This window comes from Pelophylax lessonae (genome assembly GCF_965119305.1).
Source record: "Pelophylax lessonae genome assembly, chromosome: 6".
In the NCBI taxonomy this organism is placed as follows: domain Eukaryota; kingdom Metazoa; phylum Chordata; class Amphibia; order Anura; family Ranidae; genus Pelophylax; species Pelophylax lessonae.
In genome coordinates, this window is record NC_138773.1 from 290,216,055 (window position 1) to 290,238,488 (window position 22,434).

The window sequence follows — 22,434 nt, forward strand, 5'->3', positions numbered from 1 at the left end:
AATTGTATACGCCTATACAAATGAGCTCTAAAAGAAAGAAAAGATTTCCTCAAATCTTTGTAGTTTCCATTAACACTGTTATATTTTTTTTTTACATTTTTACATGTGACCGATGGTTTTTAAAATTAGAGCACAGCCTTGAACATAGCTGGCCTAGTTGCACGCTCTTCCTCCCCTATGACTAGTACGGTCATACATGCCGAGCATTGTAAGCATTTTACAAGCTTCTGTTTTAAGTGTCGTTTCCTGCATTGTGCAAAACTGCTGACAAAAGAAGTGTTAAGGCCAGGCTGTGATAGAGTTTCAGGTGCTTTAATTTGAAAATAGATGAGCAGAGACAGCATTACAGAGCTGTGCAGCTTCTGTTAAGCTGACCCCCCCTATCATTCAGCTGTCATTCTATCTTGGATGACAGCAATGCTCGGAGCCACAAGTAATATTTTGTTAGCGGCATACTCTATTTTATTTAATAACATGTTCAATTTTCTCAACACTCGGATAATTGAAACTTTGAGTGTAGAAAAAAAAAATCTAGCGGAGTCCCCGCTGTGTATTTTTAAAGGAGAAGTAGACCAAGCATACAAAATATGTAAAAAGAGCTACTAACATTTACAAACAAGTAACTGAAAATGTCAGTGCTGTAGAAAAAAAGATAGCCAACGTGTGTAATATTCTGTGCTTTAGCCATTTTAGGCTTAGGGCTGGGTTCACTCTGCCACACGGAGTGGCTTACAGTAGGGGTCTGGTGCCTACCAGTTTATCGTTTCAGGTCCAATTTCAGTCTGAATTGTTGGCTGAATTCGGACCAGAAGACGCATAGGACTCCTGTGCAAATGGCACCTGAGCCGCTCTGGAGATTTTTAACCGGCCTCCATAGAGAGAGCCGGTCACAATCTCCTGACATGCAAATTGGATGCGGGGAAACCCACATCCAATTTGCAATAGTGTGAACCCAGCCTAAAACTTAAATCTGTATTAAACCCAAAACCGAAAATGATAATATATCTCAGCTTACCACACATAGATGTGGTGGCTGCATTGTTTTTTTTTTATTTTTTTTGTTTTCACTTGGTGATCTGGCCAGTAACACACTTGCTGTATTATGGCACTTTTCCACTGCAAGTACCGGCTAGTACCGGCTCAGCTCTACTCGGCCCTGCTTGGCCCGGTTTGCTTTTCCACTGCTGGTACCGCATGGTATAGTGTCGGAACGGTTCGGTACGGTACGGTATAGGTTTGCTTTTCCACTAAAGTAGTACTAAAGTTAAGTGGGTGGGATAACAACGGGGTGGGTGGGATTCTCTGACCAATCAGTGGCTAGTAGTGACTGCATGCAAAGGATTGTGGGATATGGTACCAGTTTGGTACCTGTTGGAACCACAATCGAGTAGGTACTGTTTTTTCAGAGCCGTACCGTACCGTACCATTCGGTTCCATGCAGTGGAAAAGCAAACCTATACCGTACCGTACCGAACCGTTCCGACCCTATACCATGCGGTACCAGCAGTGGAAAAGCACAAAAGCGTGCCGAACCGTTACGGTTCCATGCAGTGGAAAAGCGCCATTAGAGTGCCACCACTCTGGATGAAGGAGCACAGGGGCACCTTTAGACAGCAGCATTGTCAGTCTGAGGGAAAGGGAGTGTTAGATCTACTAGCAGATTCTAATACACTAACAAATTGAAGCCAACCTCCAGCTCACACCTTATAAACAGATACAGCAAACAGTGTTTTTCCTTTTGGGATAAAGATTTTACATGAATAAATTAAAGCTGATCATTATAATCACCTTTGCCAGTGGTAAATGGTTTGTCGAATCCATGTAAACTGATACATCCCGCTGGAGAACTTGTACTTTTGAAAACAACTGACTTGCTGGCTGCATCACCAGACGAAAATAGAAGAAAGAAAGCTTAAAAAGGAAAACAAATTCAGACATGACATCTAAGAACTGGTAAGCAGCAATATAATAAGCATTTGCTTTTGGGTTTAATATCACTTTAGGAGTGCCAGCACACAGGAGATCTAGGTAGAGATTAGGTAGTGTTGACTGTTTATGAAGGACTTGTAACATGGCACTCATGTAGCATTGCTCAGGATTCAGCTACTTATATGGAACACATCTGGTTTCAACAAATAATGGGCATCAAATTGGTCCATACTAGGGATTGACTGATATATCGAAGGCCGATATGCACTTTTCCCAATATATCGGAATCGGCCCCGGAGGTTATCGATATTGTTGTTATTTCGGGAAAGTGCTTGTACCAGAGTGATGCCTGCAGCTAGAGGCATCACCCCCGTACCAGCGTCCATAGCCAATGGTCTGCTGTCTTGTAATTACAACCGATGTGGCTGAGAAGCCGCTCGCCTGTCATTACGTCCTCCCCCTCCCGCCGCCTTCCGCGGCTCACCCGGGTCTCCCATACCACTGGGATACCCGGACAACCAACCTTCATGGCCGCCGAAGGCCTGATCGGGTCTCCATGAAAAAACCTGGAAGTGATGTCATGAGTGACATCACTTCCGGGTACTGTCTGGCGCCAGATTCAAAAAAATTACAGCATTCAAAACAGCCAAACTTGGCATTTTGAATGCTTTTAAGTGCAGAGGAGGGGTTTGGGGTCTTTTAAACCCCCAGATCCCTCCACAAAAGTACCTGTCAAAAAAAAAAAAATAATAATAATTTTTTTATTAAATGTACAAAAATATCGGCCAATATTGGGCAATACCGATATGCAATGGCCAAAATATCGGTATCGGCAACGAAAAATGGTATTGGTCGATCACTAGTCCATACACAGAGAACTCCACTGCTACACTTTTACGTTTAGAATAAAACTTAAAAATGGCCGTCATGTACTGGAATCTGTTGGCTGTTATAGCTGGAACACTTTCTTCCCTTGGGCTTCATTTTTTTTTTAAATCAAGGAGAATTTGTCACTCTCAGTTACAAAATATTGACAAATTCTCATCAATATAGAGAACAACACTGAACACACGTTATGCAGACAAAGAAAAATGCATAGAAAAGAGTATATAAGTCAAAATAACCCAACCATTATCTCCTCCGCCCCGTCATGGCTGCCCACATCCTCATTCATGAACATGAAATCAACATTAAAGAAAAAAACTCTGAGTAACTTTGGCTGCTCTGCCAGAGTGCGGGTTTATGCCTTAAATGTATTACTTAAAGTATTAGTCTCCCCAGTATCATATGCATTGGGGCCAGACCTGGAGTATCTAACCCAGTGGTTCTCAACTCCGGTCCTCGGGACCCACTAACAGGGCAGATTTTTAGTATTACCTTGGGGAGATGCAGACTAGAATACTGCAATCACTGAGCAGCAAATGAGATCACCTGTGATGTAATTTAGTTATCTTGCAAACCTGGCCTGTTGGTGGGTCCCAAGGACTGGAGTTGAGAACCACTGATCTAACCAGTTGTCCCTTGGGCTTCTTTAAAAATATTTCATAAAAGGGCTTACTGTTATTCTAAAGCAGCCATTCTCCACCAGGGTTCCTCCATAGGTGGCTAGGGGTTCTATGAGATGTGGCTAACTTACCTACTATGTGATGATGCGTGCAAAGTTCCAGGTCCAACAGCACTTGGCAGAGCCAGAGGCATGACTGTAAGAGTGACCACCACCAATGTAGGGAGCATTTCCCCAATAACCACAAATACACTAATCTTAATAAGGGTTCCCTAAGACCTGAAAATTATTACAAGGATTTCTCTGGGGCAAAACAGTTGAGAAAGGCTTCTTTAAAATAATCTTTTTTATTAGAGGTGCCTGCACATACCTTTAAACAACTTTCATTGCCTTCATTGCACAAATGTTAAGCTACTCAGAACAGGCAAAGTGTTGGCACATGAGATGGGAGGGGTGGCAACCACTATCTCAATGTGCTTATTTAAAATGGCCTGGCAGCTTACTTTAACAGAAGGCAATAATAGGGGGTTAATAGAGCTGCTGCCAGCCGTGTGCAAATTATTTGTGCACACTGTACAGCTGCAAAAGAGCCCCTAAGCCTTCTGGGACTTCGGGATCCATTTATACTAGCTGTGGGCCTGATGTGGGTGAAATCTCTCCCACTGTCGCATAGTTTTGGACATTTCTCACTACTATTTAGCTATCCTTTGATACACAGTAAATAAATTATTTAATTAGCCAGCAGTTGCATGGAGGCCCAAAAACTGGTCTCGAGCAAAGGCTCTTTAGCGACTCTTTTGCCACTGGTTCCTGCAGGTATATGCGGGTACCTCTAAGTGAAAGAGTTACTTTATATTGAGAAGCCTTGTGGCAGTCATCCCATTAAAGTGCATCCATCGTCTGTGTTAGCAATCCTGGCATTGACTTGCACTGGAGCCTGTAATCAGTGCTTCTCTGTCTGCCTTGGGAAACAATACAAATGAACAGGACTGCAGAATCAATGGAGCTAGAAGCTGCAGTGTGTGTCTCATTTTAATGAAGAGCAATGTGTACATTTCACTTAGTACTTATTTATAATGAACCATTTGCCTTAATGTACCCTTGAAGACACAGGCATCCAAGAGCACCTGTTTGGGCAGGACAGAGTAACAATGTTTTCACGTTGGCCACCGCCTCCAGGCATGTATTACCTTCCCAGCCATGCTGCCTGACAGCTGCAGCATCCACACCTGCCTAAGTTCCGGTGCCGACTACAGTAAAATAAAGCCAGATTAAACCTCCACCAAATATTTTTCTTGGGTCCCTGGAGCTTTTAGCCATAACATGCAATTATGCTTAACCTAGCTAGTGATCCCTCCAGTACTGCACTTACTGGGCTCCTGTCAGTCAAAGGCTTTGCCATCTCCTGGTCTTCCATCCTGATTCCAACTCCTTGGCTGTTTTGACGTTGTTCCTGCACATGCGCACTACAGCCACATCATCATAACAAAGAGCAGCGCCATAAATACAGTATATGCAGAGCTGCCCATGCGCTGCTCTGTGTACACAGATTATGCTAGGTAGGGAAAAGGCTTTTAGACAAAAAAGGCCAATAGGGTGTCTTCTGGTCTAAAATTATACCTGACAGCATTTTTTTTCTAAATTTAATTTAGACATGTGCATGATGAAAAAAAAATTGTTATGTTTTGTTTCATTTAGATTCATTAATTTAGTTATTAAGTTTTGTTAAATTCAGGTCATTCGTATTTAGGATTCATATTCAAAATTTGTATTCGTAATTCGTTTTATGTCTTTTTCAAACTTTTTTCAAATTTACCGATTTTTTTTCTGTTCGAAATGTTCGAATCAATACATTTTGAATTGGTCGAATTGAAAACCTTTGATTTTTTTTTTTGGATTCGATTGTGCCAAAGTGGAAAAACAAAAGAAAAATCCTGCTCAAATGATTACAATTACTCTTTAAATCACCTGGCTGAACAAAAACAGCATTATTTCAAAAAGCTACTTTAATGACATATACAGTCTTTGATTTCTGAAATATTTTTACAGTTCAAATTCGACTAGAATTCTTTGTAAAATTCAATTCAAATTTGAATTTGAATACGGAGCATTCGATAAACTTCATTTATACTGTAATTCGGGGATACGGATATATCAGAATCTCCGAATAATGAAAAATTTGTCCGAATACTTGTTCGGGAAGAAACGAACCGCACGTGTCTAATTTAATTCCACTTTTATAGCTTTCTGGCAGATGGAAGGTATTTATTTGTACATGCAGTGTTTTTAAAGTGACAAACCATGGAGAAATGCATAGATATACTGAATACATGTGTTTTTTTTCTTTACATTTTAAAGGAACCCTGTCACCAGACCATTTATCTCAACAGCACTCTACCTATAAGATTATATGAGCATCTGATATATTTAAGACGAAGACAAATAGAGGCGCCTCTAAGTATAGACTTTATGCAACAGGTTTAATGAATAAAATTATGCACTCACGTTAGTAAGCATATATTCATGCCCATAGAACAAGGTTCCAGTGTGGAGAAGTGTACATCATCTGGTCATGGACATCCGTCCTGCTGGAGCTGAAATTCTTTCGCCGTGGCCGGCTTGTACGGTAAGGTTAGAACCAGGAATTAGGCTCGGTGTATTTTCTTGACAGCGAGGCTTGATGGATAGTCGAACCTGGATGATGTCATCTGCATGCGACGCGTTTCCGAGCATGCTTGCTGCCTGGGGGAGGGCAGCCACGCTCCTTCTTCACGGCAAGATACTTCCTGGTTCTAACCTTGCCGTACAAGCCGGCCACGGCGAAAGGATTTCAGCTCCAGCAGGACGGATGTCCATGACCAGATGATGTACACTTCTCCACACTGGAACCTTGTTTTATGGGCATGAATATATGCTTACTAACGTGAGTGCATAATTTTATTAATTAAACCTGTTGCATAAAGTCTACACTTAGAGGCGCCTCTGTCTGTCTTTGTTTTAGCCCTGTGGAACCCCTGGCTTTGGTTTCTGGATGGCTGCCCTACATGGTGGACTTTTCTCCCCCTGTGCCATTAATGACTTTTAACTCTATGGACTTTTGGTTCAATATGTGATCAAGCGCCTGTTAACATTGTGTATTATTGATATATTTAAGGCATGTTATTTACCTGTAAAAGCTCAGAGACTGCTGCTGGATGCCACCATCTTGGATGTGATTTCAGCAGCTCCAACAGACTCAGAGCTCTCACTAAAGTGACATTCTATAGCAGTGATGGCAATCCTTGGCACCCCAGATGTTTTGGAACTACATTTCCCATGATGCTTATGTACTCTGCATCATGGGAAATGTAGTTCAAAAACATCTGGGGTGCCAAGGTTCGCCATCACCGCTCTATAGTATTTTCTTCACTACTTCACAGGCAGCTACATAAAAGATTACATAGGGAGATAAGGGGCTGAGGAGCTAGGCCTGCACAGACAGTAATTAGGAGTGAAGCCTGACATGCAAAGAGGGAGAGGACTGTGCTAGGGAGTGGACTCTTTCTTAAGTAGTCACATTTCCTAACCAGTTCAAAGGCACATTGCAAGTCAAAAAAAATATTATGTCAATGAAAAGATTATGTCATTAAGCAAGTCTCCATGCTTTTACATACATTTTTTTTTTTTAAATTGATGTCAGAGACTCTTTAAAATAATTTTTATGATACATGCTTTTCATCAGGTGTACAGCAAGTGTAGTCAAACACACAATGTGCCTATGCCCTGAGTCATTACTGATTTTTTTTCCTTTAGTTTATTTTTTATTTTTTTCTTAAAAGTGAGATATTTCCCACTTCCCACTCCAGATTATCTTCCCCCAGCAGCAGATTAGTCCTTTGATAACTTGTATAGATTTATCTATTATTCCACAGTACGCTACCACATTCTGACATCCTCACACAGAGCCACTGAATTTCATTATCTTGTATTTATAAACCAACAGATCTGTTGTATAGTACTTTGAATAAAGGGAATATTCAATATTCTTGTACATTCTTTTGGACATGCGTGACCATTACATACAGTATCTCACAAAAGTGAGTACACCCCTCACATTTTTGTAAATATTTTATTATATCTTTTCATGTGACAACACTGAAGAAATGACACTTTGCTACAATGAAAAGTAGTGAGTGTAAAGCTTGTATAACAGTGTAAATTTACTGTCCCCTCAAAATAACTCAACACACAGTCATTAGTGTCTAAACCGCTGGCAACACAAGTGAGTACACTCCTAAGTGAAAACGTCCAAATTGGGCCCAATTAGCCACTTTCGCTCCCCGGTGTCATGTGATTTGTTAGTGTTACAAGGTCTCAGGTGTAAATGGGGAGCAGGGGTGTTAAATTTGGTGTTATCACTCTCACTCTCTCATACTGGTCACTGGAAGTTCAACAATAGCACCTCATGGCAAAGAACTCTTTGAGGATCTGAAAAAAATGAATTGCTCTGAGTTGCTCTACATAAAGATGGCTTAGGCTGTAAGAAGATTGCCAAGACCCTGAAACTGAGCTGCAGTGCGGTGGCCAAGACCATACAGCGGTTTAACAGGACAGGTTCAACTCAGAACAGGCCTTGTCATGGTCGACCAAAGAAATTTACTTGTTTGTGCTCAGCGTCATATCCAGAGGTTGTCTTTGAAAAATAAACAAATGAGTGCTGCCAGCATTGCTAAAGAGGTTGAAGGGGTAGGGGGGTCAGCCTGTCAGTGCTCAGACCATACACTGCACACTGCATCAAATTGGTCTACATGGCTGTCATCCCAGAAGGAAGCCTCTTCTAAAGATGATGCACAAGAAAACCTGCAAACAGTTTGCTGAAGACAAGCAAACTAAGGACATGGATTACTGGAACCATATCCTGTGGTCTGAGGAGACCAAGATACAGTAAACCTATTTGGTTCAGATGGTGTCAAGCGTGTGTGGTGACAACCAGGTGAGGAGTACAAAGACAAGTGGGTCTTACCTACAGTCAAGCATGGTGGTAGGAGTGTCATGATCTGGAGCTCCATGAGTGCTGCTGGCACTGGGGAGCTACAGTTCAATCAGCTCTGTGATGTCATCATGGAGGAGTGGAAGAAGACCCCAGTGGCAACCTGTGAAGCTCTTGTGACCTCGAACCCCTAGAGGGTTAAGGCAGTGCTGGAAAATAATGGTGGCTACACAAAATATTGTCACTTTGGGCCCAATTTGAACATTTTAACGTAGGGGTGTACTCACTTTTGTTGCCAGCGGTTTAGATATTAATGGCTGTGTGTTGAGTTATTTTGAGGGGACAGCAAATTTACACTGTTATACAAGCTGTACACTCACTACTTTACATTGTAGCAAAGCGTAATTTCTTCAGTGTTGTCACATGAAAAGATATAATAAATTATTTACAAAAATGTGAGATACTGTACATACCTTTTTGACATGACTACATGTACAATAAGTTATGAATGGATGTGAAAGTCATATGTAGACACCCACCACAACAGCCCAAAGTCTCCAAGCTTTTTTTTTAAATATAAATACTAAACACAGGAATTATTTATCCATAATTTCATTCAGAGGGTTATTTTTTCATGATGTTAAAAAGGTCATAATAAACATTGGGGATGCATATACAGGGGAACTGCCTTCATGCTCTGTTTTTTTATCATGGTATTTATTTTATTGCTGCAGAATCCACCATTGGCTATTATCAATAATGTAGTGATTCTTGAACACACCTGTTGTGACCCTGGAAAACACCTGCTGATGTTGCTGGAACACACCTGTTGATGATTCTGGAACAAACCTACTGGTGATTCTGGAACACATTTGTTAGTGATTCAAAAAAATACCTGCTGGTGTTAATACCTGGTGATTCTGGAACAAACCTGTTGGTGATTCTGGAACACACCTGCTGGTGATCCTAGAACATACCTGCTGGCGATGTTAGAACACACCTGTTGGTGATACTGGAACACACCTGTTGTTGATTCTGGAACACAGATGCTGGTGTTAATTGAACATACCTGCTGGTGATGTTAGAACAAACTTGTTGGCGATTCTGGAACAAACCTGCTGGTGATTCTGGAACACACGTGTTGGTGAATCTAGAACACACCTGTCGGTGTATTTGCTTGACAGCGAGGCTTGGTGGATAGTCGAACCTGGATGATGTCATCTGCATGCGACGTGTTTCCGAGCATGATACTGGAACAAACCTGCTAATGATTCTGGAACACACATGCTGGTGTTAATAGAACATACCACCCATTAGTGATTCGGGAAAAAAAAACTGTTGGTCATTCTGGAACACACATGCTGGTAATGCTAGAACATACCTGCAGGAGATGTTAGAACACACCTGTTGGTGAATCTGGAACACACCTGTTGGTGAATCTGGAACACATCTGCTGGTGGTCCCAGAACATACCTGCTGATGATGTTAGAACACACCTGTTGGTGATTCTGGAACAAACCAGTTGGTGATTCTGGAACACGCAATATGCAGAAAATGGAGAGGACATTACGCACCTCAGGGTTCAGAAAGTGCACTTCTACTAATGTAGTATAATGCCTCGTACACACGTACCGATCGTCGGCCGACCGATCGGCCGTCTTTTGTCCAGGGCTGTCCTGTCCGCTGAAAAGTGCAAAAGACTGCACACGAATTTTGTCGGCCAACAACAGCCGACTGCAGAAGTGATGTCATGTGATGGTTAACTTTCCTTGTCTTTTTTCTTCTCTGAGCATGCCCAGTCTTGCAAATCTGCTGATTGTCGGCCGAATTCTGTACTGACTGGCGAACAATCGGCCGTTCTGGTGTTGGCCAACAAAAATTTTAATGCCTGCATGACAGATTCTTTTCGGCCGAAAGTGCGCTATCGGCTGTCGGAAGCATCATACTAACAAGCCGACAATCGGCCGATCGGTTGTCGGCCGAATATTTACGGCCGACAATCGGTACGTGTGTACGAGGCATAAGGGTGTATGCTTTTCCTGCAGCAGATTTCACACAAATGAGATACATTTTAATTAAATAAACATTCTGACTTTAGTAAAACTGCAGTAATTACTGGATAACATTAACCACTTGAAGGCCAGGCTTTTTCTGGCACTTTTTGTTTAGAAAGTTTAAATCAGTATTTTTTGCTAGAAGATTACTTATAATCCCCAAACATTATACATTTTTTTATTTAGCAGAGACCCTAAGGAAAAAAATAGTACATTTTACAATTTTTTATGTCACACGGTATTTGCGTAGCGGTTTTTCAAACACAGTTTTTGGGAAAAAAAAAATTTTTAAAAATAAAATTTTTGACATTTAATGCAAAAAGATACAATCCATAACCCATTTTTTTTGTAAAATATAAAAGATGTCACACTGTGTAAATAGATACCAAACATGTCAGGCTTTAAAATTGTGTACGCCCCCACAACGGCATACATTTTACTATCCATAGATGACCCTTTAAAAGCCTTTACAGGTTACCACTTTAGATGGACAGAGGAGATCTAGTACTAGAATTATGACCCATGATCTGAAGTTCACGGTGATACCTCACATGTGTGGGATGATCGCAGTTTGCATACGTTCAGGACCGACGCACTCATTCACCTTTGTGCGCTAGCACGGGGGGGTGGGGCACTTTAATTTTTTTTTTTTTTTTTATTAATAATTTATATATTTTTTTTATTTTTACTCTGTTGCTTTATTTTTTTTATTTTATTGTTGATTACTTTTATTGCTGTTACATTGTTAGCCGCATCGGTTGTTATTACAAAAGAGTCGGCCGTTGGCTCTAAAAAATGGTATCGGGGTGATGCCTACAGCTGCAGGCATTTGATTTGGTGGCACTGAATGCTTTCTTGTGACTGTTCATTAACATTTACAAAGCTGATGGTAAGCTTTGGAATTTTGGATACAGGATTTTTAAGGCAGCCATAGGTAGGATGTGTTCATGGTTTCCCTTACCACAAAGTGTATCTAGTTATATGGGTTTTTTTTTTTTTTTTTTTACTAATGCTGGAAAGTGCAAAATCAGGCTTACATCTGCTGAAAAACCAAATAGCTTCTAACCTCAGCTTGATCAATTAACCACTTTACCACCGGAGGATTTTGCTGTCTTACGTCTGGGCCACTTTTTGCGATTCGGCACTGTGAGACTTTAACTGACAATTGCGCGGTCATGCAACGCCGTACCCAAACAAAATTTCATCCTTTTTTTCCCACAAACAGAGCTTTCTTTTGGTGGTATTTGATCACCTGTGAGATTTTTACTTTTTGCGCTATAAACAAAAAAATAGTGACAATTTTGAAAAAATAACAATATTTTTCACATTTTTTTATATGAAATTCCCCCCCAAAAAAATGTAAAAATCTAAATTTTTTATCATTTTAGGCCAATTTGTTTTCTGCTACATATTTTTGGTAAAAAAAATCGCAATAAGCGTATTTTGATTCGTTTGCGCAAAAATTATTGCGTTTACTAACTAAGGGAACGATTTCTGTCGTTTTCGGTGTTTTTTTTTTTTTTAACGAGTAATGGCGGCGATCTGCTGTTTTTTTTGCAGGACTGCGACATTGCAGCGGACAGATCGGACCCTTGACTGACATTTTTGACACTTTTGGGGGTACCAGTGACATTACTTCAGTAATCAGTGCTATAAATATGCACTGTTACTGTAAAAATGACACTGGCAGGGAAGGGGTTAATTTTATTGGAGAGGGAGGGGTTAATGTATGCCTGGTGCTTATTGACGTGTGTGGGGGGAGGTGACTGAGTGACACAGAGACAGATCGCAGGTTCAGCTATGCTGAACCCTGCAATCTGACCCTGCCTGTCACTTAGGAGATCCGCCCGCTTTGTTTACACAAGCGGGCGGATCTCCAGACTCGATACCCCCGACGATCGGGGAAGAGCAGCGGCGATCGCCGCCGCTCCTCCCCGGGCCCGACTCCCGCTGTGACTGAATACAGCGGGAGCGAGCCTCCGGCGCCGAGAGAGGGTTATGTCTGGCGGCATTGTCGAGCCACTTTGCCGCAGTAGAGCTCTAGTGAGCAGCGGTAAAGTGGTTAAGCTTTGGCAATAAAACCTGGAAGCTGATTGGTTTCTATGCAGAAGTGAGACTGATTTTGCAACCTCCAGCTTTAGTAAATAAACCCCATAATGTCTATTGATGGTCAGGGGGGCCATAGTCTTCAACTTGATTGAGCTTCAAACAAACAGCAAAATATAAAGATAAAATACATACATATATGGGAGCTATTTTGCCTACCAACACATTTTCATTTCTGTCCATCCAGTTTTGAGATTTACAAAGCTCTGCCTTGCAGCACAGTCCTGTCATTTGAAGGTTGTGCCCCTTTAAATGTCAGTGGTAAAGCAACCATGGGTGGCAAAACAGCCACCTCTGGTGGTGACAACAACGCATTCTCAACGCATGACAGCAACACATTCTCATGTGTAATAAACGGCTGCAGACTGCCAACAGAGTTTATTCAATTTATTGGTGGAATAATGCATCATGCAATAGTGTACATTAACATCAGTCTCAGCCTTCTAGGAGCTAACAATCTAAGGTCCTCTAACTCACTTGCATACATTTAGACAGGAACTTATTAAACTACCAGCATGTCTTTGGAATGTAGGAGGGAACCGGTGTACCAGGAATAAATTCAATCAAATGCAGGGAAAACTTGCAAACTTTAGGTTGTGTAATTTTTTTTAAATTCCAGCTGATGACCCCGGTGCTGAAAGGCAGAAAGTGATAACCACTAAGCAACTGCCCTGACATGAACTTTAGGTTATTCATAGTTGGGCTGTCCAACTTCAGTCCTCCAGGGCCACATAACAGTCATGATACATCTGCAGGCGATTTTTTTAGTGAATTAATTGTTTCAGGAAAATTCTGAAATAATCATTATGTCCCTGGAGGACTTAGCTGGACAGCACAAGCTAAATATAATCACATTATACTCAAAGTTAAATTCAACATTTCACAAAACTTTGAAAAAAAAGTTTGCTTTACTTAAGAAAAAGAAAGCAGCAAGAGACAAGATCATTCTGAGTTTTTTTGTTGAAATGTCTATGCTTTCCGGTTTTTAGTGTTTATATGACATACTCTTTAGCAGGTTAGCTTGCTAGCAGCTGGCGTACATTAATTTTGCTGTTTAATTGGATCTTTGTAGATGTTCAGCCAACTGGTCAGGAAAGCAGTGTGAGAGGCCGGCTCCCAAGAGCAGCAAGTCTGACAATGCTGGTTCAAGTGAGTATCTCAAATTAGCATCCACAATTACTGGCAACTTATTTTGAAGTTTAAAACATAATCTGAACAAGTTTCTCACCCAGTAGTAATGATTACACAAGGCTGTGTAGGCAGAGTGCATAGATCTGTTCTTGTTAATTTTTTGGCATGCATTAAACGCTGATGATGAAATAATTCTATTATGAGGGTAGAGGTGTTTTTCTTATAGTTTATTAAAGCAGATCCCATCATGTACCAATTTCAAATAATACCAATATGCCAAAATTGTAATTCATACTGGGATATATAATGGTCATATACAGTAGGTTATATTACCAAGGACACCTGACCATTGCATCTATATAAGCTTGTTGGAAATCCTGTTCCAAAACCATGCCCATTCACATGAAATTTCCCCTTCGTTTGTGGGTACAACAGCCTCCACTATTCTGGGAAGGCTTTCCTTAAGATTCAGCCACAAAGCATTTGTCAGGGCATGTACTGATGTTGGATGAAGAAGACCTGGTTTGTAATTGACATTCCAATTCATCTAAAATGTGTTCAGTAGCAGTGTTGAGGTCACGGTGTGTAGGCCGGGAAGGCTTTCTTCAAGATTCAGCCACAAAGCATTTGTGAGGGCATGTACTGATGTTGGATGAAGAAGACTTGGTTTGTAATTGGCATTCCAATTCATTCGAAATGTGTTCAGTAGTAGTGCTGAGGTCACGGTGTAGAGGCCACTTGACTTCCTTCATGTCAAAGTCAGTCTGTTTTTCTTATGAAGATTCCATCGTGTATCAATTTCAAATAATACCAAGATGCCAAAATTGTAATTCATAGTGGGATATATAATGGTCATATACAATAGGTTATATTACCAAGGACACCTGACCATCGCATCTATATAAGCTTGTTGGACATACTATTCCAAAACCATGGTCATTCACATGAAATTTTGCCTCCGTTTGTGGTTATAAGAGCCTCCACTCTTCTGGGAAGACTTTCTTCAAGATTCGGCCACAAAAAATTTGTGAGGGCATATACTGACATTGGATGAGGAAGACTTGGTCTGTAATTGGCATTCCGATTCATCCCAAATGTATTCAGTAGCATTGTTGAGGTCACGGTGTGTAGACCGGGAAGGCTTTCTTCAAGATTCAGCCACAAAAAATTTGTGAGGGCATGTACTAATGTTGGATGAAGATTACCTTGTTATTGGCATTCCAATTCATCCCAAATGTGTTCTGTAGTAGTGTTGAGGTCATGGTGTGTAGGCCACTTGATTTCCTTTATGCAAAAGTCATCAAATTATGTTTTTATGAATCTTTCTTATACATATGGCTTATGCATAAACCTTTCTACAGGGCTGCAATTACACAATAATTTAACATGTCTTTATATGCTGACTTTTTTTTTCACATTTTCGAATGTCCACCTACTTTGGTCCTGTAGTGTATTTGTGATGGACAAGAGTTCACAAAAGTTTGTCTATATAGTGAATCATGAGAAAATGATGCTGTAAGGTAATATAAGAATAATAATACACCAGGCACCCATTTGCTATTACTCAAGCAAGGCTTCGGTTTCCACCAGCTCTTCCTTAGCTTAGCACCCTCCGCTCCATGATAACTCTGTATGTACTAAAACCAGTGACTTTGGTTCAGTAATTGGTATAAGATAAGATCTGCCATAAAGCAACATACCTGTGGGATTGGGCTGTCATGGAAGCAGATATTCCTTGACTAGTTTTGTTGCACTAAAGCTAAAACTTTTTACTGGTGTTGTTGCTGTGGGGCTCTGCAGACCCATTAGGAAGTGTTATTTTTTTCACTTTGTTGCAGAGCCCCTTTAAGTGTCATTATCTATTCATACCTGGATGTCACTATACAGGGGATAAATAGACAAAAATCAGGGGTGGTTAGCTTTAAAATTTAGGAGGTTCAAAATGGGAGCACTTTCCTTTACCGATTTACCTTCAAGGCTTATTTTGAATAAAAAGCTAAATACACAGTTATTATTCAAAAATTTGTACTGTCCTACATGCCAAAAGATTGATTAATTCTGTTCTGCCAATTTTGTGATTCAGCCACCCTTTCCAGACAGTATAGGGATCATGGATCTCACTCTTTATTTAGTAAGAAATACTGCTTTAAAGCTGATCTGCCCACCTGCCAGATGGGGACAATGAAGAAGCATCACTGCACTGCTCAAACCATCCATCTACTGACACCGCCTGAAAGCAAACTACCAGTGTTAGATTAACAGCACTGTGAAATACTGTACCACCTGATTACCTAACCTGTGCCAGTCTGATGGGCAGGGGATTTCAGGAGGCTAATAAAAACACATTTTCAGATATTTACAATCCATACCTAAAATAATTTTTACATTTTCTTAAGGAATGCATTTCTGGGATTTTATAGCAGTCTACACAACTGCTTAAACTGAACTTCCAATAAGATATTTTGTAGTATTTTTACATATATTTGTACAGTTTGGAACTATTTTATGAAACTTTGAAAATGTACACAAAACTCTTATTGGCATACCCTGCCCCAGTGCCACTCTCATTTTACAGTCCCATCCACAGACACTCTGAGGCACATTTTGTCAGATGCCAAAATACGTAAGCAGTTTGTGAAAGGAAACTCAAATTCCCAGAGAAAAAGCAACTGTCCTGGAGAAGGGGTCCCTACTTGTAACTAAACTCAGAACCACAGTGGTTCATGGATTCCTTGTTTAACCATGTGCTGCCATGGTGCAAATATGTAATTTTTCATTTTAGAACTAACTATATTACTAATGTTAACACTTTTCATTTTCTGTGACAGGCAGCATTGCGATAATTGTGCCCTTGGTTCTACTTGTGACCCTCATAACAACCTTGGTAATTGGTCTTCTGCTGTGCAAAAGACGGAGAAGGTAAATTTCATCTTTTCCAGGCGACATTGAAATAGAACTTACTCTGAAGAACAACAATCCACTTACTAAGTGCCCACTTTCTCAGAAAATAGAATAGAGTGTATAACTCTAAACCAAAACTTTTTTTTTGTTGCTATGGGATAAAGAAGGAAAAGGGTTAGAACCTATGTTAGGCTTTTTATTGTTCCCATTTGGAAGATTTTCCTGTGTTCCCTATCCCATTGACAAAACTTTGTTTTCCAAACCTTACCTCTCACTTTATGCAGAACTAAAAAAAAACAGTACACAGTACAATACAAAATTCACCAGCACTCATCACCATTAGCAACTTAAAGTACAACTAAATACTTCTGCATGACAGTCTAAACAAGCACCAAAACCAGTTACTTTGTAATGCAAAGTCTTTCAGGACTGACCCAAATCATCCTTCATTTGTGTCTCACATGCTCCCCTTTCCAAACACTGCAGCTCACAGTGGGAGGGTTTCAGCAATAGAGCCAATGCTGCCAAAATATAAAGCAGTAGGCAGGACTGGGTGTGATCAGGTGATGATTGACAAGCTACAGGCATGTGAATCATCAATGATAATGCTAATAGCCACACCACCTGCAACATCTTCTCATCCCACTTTGATACAAGCAGGCAGCCTACATGAGAGTGGCAACTCTTCTTTAAATTCAGAAGCAGTACAGAATTGTTACCACCCCATCGTAGGAACCTGTGTTGGCTGGGCTTCACTTGCAGGATGAACAGGTATTTGAGGGACTTAGCACAGGAACTAAATATACATAGTCCTTTTTTTTTTTTTTCAGTCGGTGGGTGGACTAATAAAAAAATTAAGGAATTTTTCTATGCACACACGTGAGTTGGAGGAATCCCCCCTCTTCTGGGACATTGTATTCTGAGATTGACACCTGCCTCTATCAGAATACAGTAATCAGTGGCTGCAGCTGATTGGCTGCAGTTCAGATTGAGGAAAATCTTTCAACATGTATCAACATGGCAGGCACAACCACACACTGTTTAAAATGTGGCTGGTCCTTGCTGAACCCGCTGATTTTCAATCAGTGTATGGTCACCTTAATAGAAAATAGTGCAGATATGGTTATAATTATTTGCTACAGCACATTTTTATTTAATAGGAGGCCGTAGTTCTGCTTAAAATACATCAAATTATAGCACCTACCCTAATCTGCACTGTGGCAACTCCTATGAGAGCCTTATATTATTTTTTGAGATTGGGAATCAAGTTTAAAAGTAAGGAACTCTTTTTTTTTTTTTTTTTGCAGTGATCTTTATTACTAACTTTTATTCTTCTATAAACAGGGCAAAAACAATAAGAAGACAACCTATAATCAATGGCGGAATGAATGTAGAAATTGGAAATCCATCTTATAATATGTATGAGGTGGACCATAGTCACAATGATGGAACGCTATTAGACCCTAATTTCATCATAGAATTAGATAAGGTAATATACTGTCTCACACAATTTCTTAAGAGTAATGCTTTGCTTTACGACTGACTGTTCATAGATTCTCTGTTTGTGGTTTTGAAGTTTGTGCACTGATAGCCTTTGGAATATGCAGACTATGTTTTGTTTCTCTAACTTAGTTCTGATATTTTGAATGTTTTAGTGAGGCCTTTACAAGACCAGCTGTAAATATATACAATATACATTTCCTTCAAGTTCAGTCTTTAACAAAGTTTATCAGTGTATATTTAGTCGTGAAGAAGAAAAAAAACCCAACTGTAACTGAGCAAAAAATCCTTCCTGATCTTGTTAATGTTGGAGTAATTCCCTGGGTCAAATTGTTCCCACAATGTCCTTTAGTCCCTGTGGTTGTAAAGAAATTATCCATTTAATTTGTATATTTAAATAAATAGATGGGTTGTGGAGATGAGGAAGGGCTATGGATATGAGGAGAGGGGATGAGGAAGGTTATGAGATAAGGAGGGGGAGGAAATGAAGAGATTGTGGAGCTCAGGAGAACGGGGGAGATGAGGAGGAGTTATAGAGATTAGGAGGGTTTATGGAGATAAGGAGGATAGGTTATGGAGATTAGGAAGAAGGATATGACAAGGGGTTATGGGGATAAGGAAGGAGGTGAATAAAGATTATTGAGATAAGGAGGAGGATGGAAAGCAGGGAGGTTATGGAAATGAGGAGGTGTTATTGAGATATGAGGGGAGAAGATGAGGAGAGCTTATAAAAATGAGGTGGGTGGGGTAAGATGAAGAAGGGTTAATGGAGATGAGGAGGGTTTATGGAGACAGGAGCGGAGAAGATGAGGAGAGTAAAGTAGTTGGATGGGGTAAGATCAGGAAGGATTTTGGAGATGGGGGGGGGGATGAGGAAGGGTTGTGGAGACATGGAGGGAGGAGATGGAGAGGGGTTTTGGAGATGAGAAGGGGGGAGGAGATGAGAAGAGGTTATGGAGATGAGAAGGTGGGAGAAAATGAGGAGTGGCCTGTGTTCTTTGTAATCCTTTAGAACTGAAGCAGGCTAACAACACGTGCTTTGGAATTCGGAGCCACATATATACTGTTTTGTCATATCAAAGAGCAAGGTGCACTATATTTCTGGTATATAAGGTTATTTTTCTGTTCTTTTTTTACTTTGATATGTACTTTATTCTAGGGGTGTCCAACCTGCAGCCCAAAATGGCTATGGGTAAGGCCCCACACAGAATCGTAAACTTGTGGATTCTTGGGGTGGGATTTTTTTGTAAAAATGTATTTACACTTTGCAAACTCGAAAAATGTGACAGTGTCTCTTTACTGGACTTTTATAAGTTTTATCTTCCCAAAGAAAATATCCCACGCTTCACAATCATGCCTTATTCATGTCATCAGGTTTTGGCAGCACCTATAATGTGAGAAACTATTTTCAAGGATGAAGCACACGAAGGGCAAAGTTAGAACCAAAATATCTGATTTTGACCTTGAGAGTTCATTTGGAATTGCTACTCCATCCATCCAACCTGATATTGATGCGTTAGTTTATGAAAAACAGTGTCAAATATCGCACTAGTTTTATGTTGCCCTCTTTTATTTTTATAATAAAAATGATTACAAATAATGAAGTTTTATTACTCAGATAGGTATATTATCTATACCAGTGATTGTTAACTTGTGATCTGCCTTATTTTTCCTGTTTATCAGCTATCCTTATTGTTAGTGTTTTTTATATGTGGCCCAAGACCATTCCTCTTCTTTTAATATGGCTCAGGGAGGTCAAAAGGTTGGACATCCCTGATTTAATCATTCTCTACTATATCCAAAAATAAAACAAAACGGTTTTGATTTGCATTCACTTTAGCTTTGAAATACAAACTCATACTCTAAAGCAAAAAATATGCAGTAAGAAAAATACTGTATTTAATAAATTGATAATTTGGGTTTACAAAGATGCAGACCTCCCAGCTGGATAAATAATATTTACTGTAAACACAGCCGACCCTCCTTCTACCTGAGATGATCATAGAGACAATGTGATCCTGCTATATAGGATCACATGTCTCTATGGTCATCTCAGAAGCCACGCCCCCCACAGTTAGAATTACTCCCATAGGGTCACAGCTAACCCCTTGATCACCTATACAGTTAACCCCTTCCCTGCCAGTGTCACTATTACAGTAACAGTGCATATTTTTAGCACTGATTACTGTAGTAATGTCACTGGTACCCCCAAAAGTGTCAAAGATGCCAGTTAGGGGTCCGATCTGTCCACCGCAATGTCGCAGTCCTGCAAAAAATTGCAGATTGCCGCCATTACTAGTAAAAAAAAAAAACAGTAAAAATGACATAAATCTTACACGTAGTTAGTAGAATTGATGACTTTTGCGCAAACCAATCAAAATACACTTATTGCGATTTTTTTTTTACCAAAAATATGTAGCAGAAAACAAATTGGCCTAAAATGTTAAAAAAAAAATTGATTTTTTTTTTTTTTTTTTTGAGAATGTCATATAGCAGAATGTGCAAAATATATATATATATATATTTTATTATTTTTTTTCAAAATTGGCGCTCTTTGTTTATAGCGCAAAAAATCACACAGGTGATCAAATACCACCAAAAGAAAGCTCTATTTGTAGGAAAAAAGGAGGTCAATTTTATTTGGGTACAGCGTCGCATGACCGCGCAATTGTCCGTTAAAGTAACGTAGTGCCAAATCGCAAAATAGGGCCTGGTCATTAAGGGGGCAAATCCTTCCAGTCTTAAAGTGGTTAATAAATGGATTTTACTATGCTAATGGGGTATTTTTTACAGGAAGCTCTTGAACAGAGGCAATGTTTCACATTCAATTACTGCACGGATCTGGAAGAACCACATAAACAACAACAAGTTTCTAATAAGAATACACAGGTCCCCTGTGCAATATATTGATAATATTTGCCTGTTCCAGAGTTTAGCTTGAATTGTATCAGACAGCAAAAATGTGAAACATTTGGCAAACACTTTTTTTTTTTAAATGCCAAGGCAAAATTCAATTTTTATACAGAGTGCTAAACCTTTACTTCTCATCTGCTTCATTTTTAAACAGATGCTATTGAACTAGATTTCTCATTATGTTCAGGTATTTTTGTTATGCCTTAGGAAGGTTAAGCAAGTGGGAATAAATTGTAGATTTGGACTAAGAGCAATGAAAACAACAACATGTTGTACTTTAAAGCCATTTTACAATTTGGGTTTCAAAACATAAAAGTGTTTGTCACTGCTATAGCTTGCAGTTTCTGATAGATGAAGAATAAATCATGCACAGTTAAAAGGAATAAATACCTTGACCAACATTTAAATATGTATTGAATTAGTAAACATAAACATTTATTCTGTAAAACTGGAGCTGTTTGCCAAACTTTGAAAATCCCCAATGTTCTAAATGTTTCTTACAGAAATATTTTTTTATATGTTTTTTTATTGTTTAACCACTTCAGCCCCAGAAGGTTTACCCCCCTTATGACCAGGCCATTTTTTGCAATATAGCACTGCGATACTTCAACTGGCAATCGTGGGGTCATGTGACATTATACCCAAAACGAATTGATGTTTTTTTTTCCCACAAAAAGAGCTTTCTTTTGGTGTTATTTGATCACCTCTGCATTATTTGGTTTTTTTTTTATAAACAAAAAAAGACAATTAAAAAAAAAAAAAAATATTTTGTACTTTTTGCTTTAAAACATATCCAATAAGAAAAATTGAAAAAATCCAATTTCTTTATCAATATGTATTCTGCTACATGTTTTAGTAAAAAAAAAAAAAAATGCAATTAGCATATATTGAGTGGTTGGCGAAAATGTTATTGTGTTTACAATTTATAGCATACATTTTTTTTTCTTTTACTTGTAATGGGGGCGATCAGCAATTTTTATCGGTACTGCAACATTGCGGCGGACAAATCTGATACTAAGTGACACTTTTAGGGGACCAGTGACACTAATACTGATTAGTGCTAAAAACATGCTCTGTCACTGTACTAATGACACTGGCAGGGAAGGGGTTAACATCAGGAGCGAACAAAGGGTTAAATGTGTTTCCTGGGAGTGCTTACTAACTGTGTGGGGGAGCTGCTTTGACTGGGGAAAGACATAGATCTGTGTTAGCAGAAATGCAAGATCTCCATATTCCCCTCTCACAGAACAGCGGTTCGCCTTGTTCACATAGGCAGTTCCTTGTTCTGCCTCTCTCACAAAAAATTGTGGGTGCCAGAGAACATTGGGGCCACGGGACCTGCTGATTGGATCCCACTGTGTCCAATCACAGCAGAAGCTGGTCGCCGAAGGCACACGTGCCCCAGACCCAGTGCATAAAGTTACATA

General features: G+C 39.7%; 1 protein-coding gene across 6 annotated transcripts in view; it reads left to right on the plus strand.

The window, feature by feature from the left end:
- LRP1B (LDL receptor related protein 1B) overlaps positions 1-22,434 on the plus strand; it is a 2,177,452-nt gene that overhangs the window by 2,142,021 nt on the left and 12,997 nt on the right. For all 6 annotated transcript variants that reach the window (XM_082262163.1, XM_082262161.1, XM_082262165.1 and 3 more), the window contains 3 exons: positions 13,635-13,711; positions 16,522-16,612; positions 17,939-18,083. In XM_082262163.1, the coding sequence (XP_082118289.1) occupies positions 13,635-13,711; positions 16,522-16,612; positions 17,939-18,083 (313 nt within the window). The remainder of the gene's footprint in view (positions 1-13,634; positions 13,712-16,521; positions 16,613-17,938; positions 18,084-22,434) is intronic.